General features: G+C 41.2%; 1 protein-coding gene across 1 annotated transcript; it reads right to left on the bottom strand.

The window, feature by feature from the left end:
• Positions 1 to 257: 257 nt before the first annotated feature.
• Positions 258 to 5,698, bottom strand: LOC142656653 (protein spinster homolog 1-like). Its single transcript, XM_075831577.1, has 12 exons — positions 5,477 to 5,698; positions 5,022 to 5,087; positions 4,275 to 4,411; positions 3,601 to 3,752; positions 3,357 to 3,426; positions 2,917 to 3,059; positions 2,680 to 2,832; positions 1,916 to 2,105; positions 1,358 to 1,423; positions 995 to 1,093; positions 455 to 626; positions 258 to 289 (listed from the first exon to the last, which is right to left on the bottom strand). Exons 1-12 carry the CDS (start codon positions 5,676 to 5,678, stop codon positions 258 to 260), a joined length of 1,482 nt encoding a protein of 493 aa, XP_075687692.1. The 5' UTR covers positions 5,679 to 5,698.
• Positions 5,699 to 7,914: the final 2,216 nt, after the last annotated feature.

The following is a 7,914-nucleotide window of genomic DNA, read 5'->3' as shown; positions in this document are numbered from 1 at the left end:
CATTGAATTGTGCTATTGAATGTTTTATAACAAGGAGGAAAAAATGTACTTCCTACATATATTATATATGTGGCAATATGGTGCAACACATTTTTAAGAAGGAACAAAAGTAAAAGTTATGTTTTAAGAAACTCCATTTCTACTGCAGTGGTTTTGTCTTTGATAATTGTGGAGCACTCTATCGAATTATAATCTTGGTGAAAGACTATAAAATTCACTATCTTTCTACCGTCTGTCAGAAAAGACAATTTCCCCCACTAACGATTACCATAAACCATGATTTTCAGCACTAAAAAAAATAAGTATTTGTTAACGCATTAGAATAGGATTAGGGATTTGAGATTATTTAACATTTTCTGACCATAGAGCCAGTGTAAATCCAAGGTTGAGCTGCACTTTAATTCTGCAGGACACATGAGTAGACGGTGGACATACACACAGACAGGGTAGATACCTTCAGACTCCATGTCTGCCCTCTTTCGGTCTTTCTCAAGAAAGAGGGCAGCTGCCAAGAACAATCCTCCTCCGATAGCGCTCACGAATACGCAGACCATGAGGGCATATTTCAGGCTGTTAAACATCAGCAGGTCGGATTCTGGCTTTCCTCTGCGGATGAGGTCAGATAGCTGAGGATAAGAAAATAACACATTGTTATGTAAGATGAATTATGGGAAATATCAGAATATGTGTAGATTTTCTCAGACAGTGGATGCTGGATATTAATGCAGAAATCCGGTGACAGCAGACTGTAGGTGGTGGTGAGTGACAGCTCCTCACTGAGGGTGCTGTATGGGCATTGTGTGTGCACTATATGGTGGCTATATCTTTACTGTCTGTTTGGTGGGGGTGTACTGTATTAGTGCTGTCTCCTTTGTGTGAAATGTATGTGCGTGGTAAGTTGTTCACAAAGGGTGTCATGCAGGCTAAGACTGACCCCAACGGTAAAGAATTTTGTTTATATGCCCTTTAGGACGATGATGTAACTAATACTTACCACTCCGATCAGAGAGGGGCTCCATGCATCACCCAGCAGGTGGGACACAATTATTTGTAGGGCCTCCGCTGTGGATCGTCTTCTGGGGGTCACCACACTCTAAAACAAGAGGACATTCTGAGTAGGCAGAAGGAAGTTACTGAACCTAACTCAACAATGGCAGCCAGACAAAGTGACGGAATATCTGCGCTACAATATCTGCAGACAGCGCAGTCTGTACTTGTAGTGTCCTCCGTCTCTTGTCTGGCAGTTATTGCAGAGTCAGTGGCATTTCATAAACTAGGCCGGAAAATAGACATTAGGTAAAATAAATGTCATTTTAGCTGTAATAGTGAAACATCCTCGTGGTTTCTGATCACTTACCAGCAGGATGTCGTCCACAATGGCAAAATTCAGTGCCAGCAATAACGCCCCGATGGAGATGAAAATCTGAGGGGAGACAAAACATTCAGTAAAGACTAAATGGGGAATACGGGGAGGGGGCAGTACAATAAGTTACCTCTTATCCTGAACTCTGCTGCACAGGGTGGGTATTAAACCTGCGTATAGACCTTACACTGTATAATAATGTATATGTGTATGAATACGTGTGTGTCTATGTGTATGTATAGCAGTATATCTGTATGTGTATGATATCCACAGGTATACACTGTATGTATGTATGTATGTATGTATGTATGTATGTATGTATGTAAAGGTATACTGTATGTTTATATATGTCTGCCTAAAGATACAGTATGTGTATGTAAAGCTGTATATCTGTATGTGTATGGTATCCACAGCTATATACAGTATGATTGTATGTATAGGTGTATATGTATGTATATCTACAGGTATGTGTATGGATATTGTTTCTTCACCTTTTTAATATAATAAAAAGAAAAATCATCAATGACAGAAAGCTGTTCATCAGCCACTTACATAGGAGGCCACAAGGCTGAAACTTGCCAATAACAAAGCCAAGAGCAGGAAAGGGGCGCCACCCAGCATTCCGCACGCACAGACTAATGCGTCTGCCCGCGGGTTGATTTTCCTGAACCTCTTGCTTATCTCCACGCCAGCTCCAACTCCCACGATTCCGGTGATCACAGTGATCATGCCAAAAATCAGACTGCAAAGAAAGAGATTATAGAGGTCATCAAATGGATTCTCCACAATTGTATATAAATGATGATTAAAGGACCTGAGTATGACTACTGCTCCAACTATCTGCATGTATCTAAAGATTAAATCCATAAACTCTATTCTCAGGCTGACAGGGCTCTCTATGGACCTATCCCAAATATCTTGTCAGTATAGAGCAGACAGTCACGTAGCAGTCTATATACACTATGAGGGTGAGGTTTTATATCACAGAATTGTTGAAGATTTTTTTGTGCGGTTTGGCAAATAAATATCCACAAGAATTTATTCACTGCAAATACACATTGCGGAAATGTCGCACATTTTTACAGTGGATTTTACCCTTAGCAATGCAAAGGGTGAAATCTGAGGCAAATACGCAGTAAAATCCACATTTAACACCCCATGTCTGAACCTACCCTGTAAATAGATGGCTGCCAGGAGCCCTGACCACTCACCGCGTAGCCGTGCCCAAAACTCAGGTAGAGAAAGGAAGAGTATGGACATAATGGGAGATAGCCGCCCTCACAACCTCCTGGCACACACAGTAAATAAGCGTTTACCTGTCATCAAATTGACATATTGCAGTCTGACATGGATCACTTCTGTATAGGATGACCCGGGCCCGCTTGTAGAAGGACAGAGCCCAGTGGGAGAGGGAGCCGGAAACAAATGTCACAGTTGTGAATCCCAGCATGGAAAGCATAAAGCTCGGGCTACAGAGAGAGAGAGAAATGTGAGTGACACAAGAGACACGGGGTAAAGCCAGCGACAACAATCACTACACAGAAAACACTCACTTTTTCAGCAGAGCTTTCAAGTCGGTCGTCCAAGAATTGTTGTTTGGGTGTTTATAGCTTTTTTGTTCTGCGGCTCCTCTGGATGGTTCCTTCATAAAGAAGATAAGAAGCAGGACGGCTATAATCCCCAGACCTGGAATGATCTGTCCAGAAGAAGGAGGAGACAATGTATATTATATATATAGAAGTATTACAAATATAAAGTGACTGAAACCAGATAAAGGGGCAAAACCTAGAAATGACTAATAACAAAAAACAACACATGTCAGTGTCCATAAATGACGGTCTACAGCCTCCGGACTGATACTCATAGAGCTGGAACTTTCCCAAGTCCCTACTTATTGTTTATGGTTCCAGAAGATAATGGGAGCAATTCCAATAACAAGACAAAAAATGAAATAATAGTTTGCCTGCAGAAATCCTGCAATCCTCTCACTTACCCGCAGTGCCCAGTGCCAGTCACCACCAAGAACGCTTGTCACTTTGGCCCCCATGATGTATCCAAGGCCACTTAATAGGTAAAAATGAAGAAGATTTATAGTTAAGAAAGGGCATAATCTCTGCACAAATATAACTATAGACATAGATATAAACAGTATAAACTTCTACACTCATTATATATATTAGACACTTTTTGTATCCAGTTAATAATTGTAAAATAATGTGTTTACACAGGACACTCACCAGCCTACGGGGATAGCAGTCCAAAAGATGGACAACATGCGGCTTCGCTGGTCTGCTACAAATAGGTCGGCGATGATGGAGGGGGCAATGGTGGAGTAACTTGCCGCACCGATCCCAACCAGTCCTCGCATGAGCAAGAACAGCCAGAAATACTGGGGAAAAGGAAAAAAAATCATAATTAATAACATCTTTACTAAAGCTTTTACCATTGGGACTTTACTATTGATGGCCTATTGTTAGGATAGACAATGGAAGAAATAGATCAAAACTGGTGCAGAGGAAAAATGAAGTATTTGCCCATGGAAACCAATCAGGTTGTTGCTTTTATTTTCCTTAAGATCTCTAGAAAAGTGAGAGGTGGAATCTGATTGGTTGCCATGGGCATCTACTCCACTTTTGCACCAGTTTTGATATATCTCCTCCAGAGAATGTATGATTGATGTGGGTCCGTGGCACTCCTGTGAGCGATGTGTCCCTTTCATTGTTTACGCAGGTACATCGGCTTGTAGATAAGGGCGGCTGTGCCTGGCACTGCAGCTTGTCCCATTCACTTCATTGGGTCGCTTGTTGGGGGTCCCGGAGGTCAGAGCCCCACAGATTGAGCATGGAAGAAGGATAGGTTATCAATGGGAATGTACCAGAAAACCCCTTTAATAATAAGCATAGGATGTTACCTTATCAGGAATAAATGAGCTGCCAAGGATGGAGGCTGACCAGAGGGTGATCCCAATACAGAGCAGATATTTTCTATTCCAGTGATCACCCAAATATCCAAATACTGGAGCCACCAACATGAAGCTGCAGAGGAAGACTGAAAGGGAAGGGGGAGAGAAGAGGTGAAAGGAAGATACAACAGATATTTATATATGGACAAACTATTAAAACCAAATTCCCCACTTTTTTTTAATTCCCACTCTCATTCATTAATGTAAAGCCTAACCCTTCAATTACTTTTGCAGTTTGATAAAACTTTTTGTAAATCTGTGTATATAGTAAAAACGATATAGTACATCTTAATGTCATATTTTGGGTTATCACTGGAACCATCAACAAGCAGGTAAATTCTGCTGATGGATGTTATTATGGCCTTATTATGGATTTGTCAGCCCAATCACAGCAGAACACCATTATCCTAGGTTTTCATGTCCCGGTCACGTCGCAAAAACACTGCAAAATTGTGCTGTTTTGCTGCGATTTACGGCAATAAAACACGTTTAGACCGCGAGGTTTGTACCCAGCCTTATGTAGTGCAACCGACTGTCTTATTTCTTCACTAGAACCTGATGACATCACAACCTTGTGTCAGTCAGATCATGAGATTCCAGTGAATAGATTCGTCACCTTCTCTAGAATATTGGTTTATTTCCCAAAATGGCGGATTCCAGGTGACTTACAGAACAAGATTTTATATTAATATTTACCTGCTTGCAGCAAGCCAGATCCACTGTCTTTCAGATGAAATGATTTTTCTAAATATGGCAGCGCCCCTGTCAGATATAAAGAGAGATGTCACTAGAAGCAATGCATGTATTTCCATCATATAGGTATAAGGCATATTAATTGAAGCGACCACTGGGACCCCCCACCGATCTCTAGAATGGGCGTCAGCGCTATAGAATCTTAAGGCACTGGAGGCCGTTCTGGATATGGGAGCAATGGAGACGAGAAGCCGCCACCACTGACTTTACACAGTCCGCGCTGCTGCTAGATACAAGAGAGCGAATACAAGTGATTTAGATAAACGATTATAGCGCACACTCCTGCGCACTCCTGCACTATAACCGTTTTTCTACTGAAAGTGGAGGTTCGCTATAAGTGCCTCCACAGCTACAGCACTGATAAACCCCAGAAATAAAATGAAGTACCCCACACCTACCAGTGACACTGAGCCGATCCATGTAGGATAGCAGATTTATATAGAACAGAATCCCTACAATAACGATGGATCGTGTGTAGGAGATTCCAGTACGGTCATGTACGTCCTCTGCTCTGGGGCTTTCGCCATCGTCTTTATCCATTTCACATGGAGGAGCCAAAAGGCCTTTCTCCACGTCCACATCCTCATGGCGAGACGCCATGTTCACGGATTTTGAGACTGTAAACTCTGGAAATAAAAACAGAAAAGGGACATAATATTTAATAATTTTATATTACTATTAGGGTATATTCACATGCGGCAGATTTATTGCATAGATTTCTGTGACTGGCAATAAGTTCCATTCATCTTAATCAGCAAGCATATAATTTCTGCAACTCCCAGTCTGATGAATGGAAAAGTTGCACAAATTTTTGCACTAAATCTGCCGCGTGTGAATTCGCCCTTATAATTAACATCTAATTATTCAAGAAATTCTAATAGATAATATAGAATCTCAGGACCACAGACAAATATTAATAAATAATAATAATAATAATAATAATAATAATAATAATAATAATAATAATAATGTACTAATACAGCGTTCTATACAGATGAGCAAAACAGACAAATTGGTCTCGGTATCGCTCGCCGCACTGGTTCTATGATGATTCTGATTTAGAAAAAAGCAGTTCAAGCACTTTCAAGTATAAAATATGGCGCTCACTCAGAAATCACCAAAATTTTTTAGGTCTCCTTTGAATCTATGGGCAAAACTGGTCTGGCTTATGGCATCTGATGGATGATGCTGAGATTTGTTTTACACAGATTGTACATAGAAACACCACAAGCTAAATACACGGCAGCGTACATAACCCCATAGACGAACATTAGCTGCACATTTAGTATCTTACTGCTCTGTCTTCCTGAACATTATAAAGGGGTTGTCTCATCAAAACCACTACTGTCCATATGTTCCAGGAGTGAGATCTTTAGTGATCAGGTGATCGCCTTCAGAGAAGGGTTAACTTAATAAAACAATCCATTTAACTATGACCGTTTCATAATCCGGAATGTCTGATAATCTGGAACCTGTGGGATTTCGTTAGTGTCCAATTAAATGATCTTTACTGTGGAATTATTGTTTAGAAGATAATTCTATATATTATACAGGTGAGTCCCATTGATATATGTTCCTCCATGTATACGATGCCCACGACCATGCAGCAGAGCTCAGTGATCTGTGCCAATCAGCTGCTGTAGAATTAGATGTGCGGCTGGGGAGTAAGGTGTATAATAATCTGCTGGAAAAGTCTTATCACCCTTGTTAAATGGAATAAATGGAATAAACTGGGTACTCACAAGTATTTTTCTCTCCACTAGACGGCGCTCACAATCTCTCTCTCTCTCTCTCTTTTCTCACTCTCTCTGCTCTCTCATCATGTGAACGGTGATAATCAAGGCCACGTCCATTCTATTCCTTTGTGACATCATCGCTTTGTGACATAGGAGTTGAGGCCACGTCCATTCTATTCCTTTGTGACATCATCGCTTTGTGACATAGGAGTTGAGGGCACTGTGATGTAAGTGTTAATAAACAATGGGTGGCTCAGTTATATGACTACTGTACAATAATGTGATGGCCCCTCTTATATAACCTGTCTCACTATTTAACATCCTCTATCTGTATCAGTGCTTTCTAACCTGTGGCTGTCAGGCTGCTATGTAACTACAACTCCCAGCATGTACTGACAAGTTACAGCACATTCCTCCATATATATGTACGTGCAGAGCCATGGGTCCTATCTTTATACATATAATACTATATATTGTTACACATTTGTCATTCTACAATAGCTCTACTTCTAGTCCAGTTACTTATACCTATACAGTATATACACCCAAGGCATCCACCACCTGGGGGCCTCTACAGTCACCCCCTCCCACTTGACACCAGGGACCTTAAAAGATTTGTTCCAACTAGACAACCCCTTTTCAGCATGCAGCCTCTCCAGGTCTCAGGTCTATCTGAGGGCGGCCATACATTAGTATTACATGGCGCCCATTCCAATCAGGTCCTAGGTAGGGAACTTCAGTGGTTCTAGTCTCGGCCTTTTGTTGGAGGATTATTAATGGACGACCCCTCTATATAACATCCATATAACCTCATTTATATTATTTTACTACTATGGAAGTGTAAACCTTTCCATAATAGAAAAGAGAAATCAACTCGCTAGAATAAATTGTCCTCTGACACTCTGTAGTGTAATGGAAGTCAATGGGAGACTCATGGACATGACCTGGATATACAGAAGGAGAACAGTGGTTCAGAGACTTAAACCAGTATCATCTTCTGATGCGTCTCAAGCTGGTGACATAACATTAAAGGTACCCCAGACCGGACCCCCTGTATACAGACCCCACACCAGAGCCCCCCTTTTACTGACCCCCAGTTT

The sequence above is a fragment of the Rhinoderma darwinii genome, chromosome 6 (assembly GCF_050947455.1).
Source record: "Rhinoderma darwinii isolate aRhiDar2 chromosome 6, aRhiDar2.hap1, whole genome shotgun sequence".
In the NCBI taxonomy this organism is placed as follows: domain Eukaryota; kingdom Metazoa; phylum Chordata; class Amphibia; order Anura; family Rhinodermatidae; genus Rhinoderma; species Rhinoderma darwinii.
This window is presented reverse-complemented; position numbering and strand designations above follow the sequence as displayed.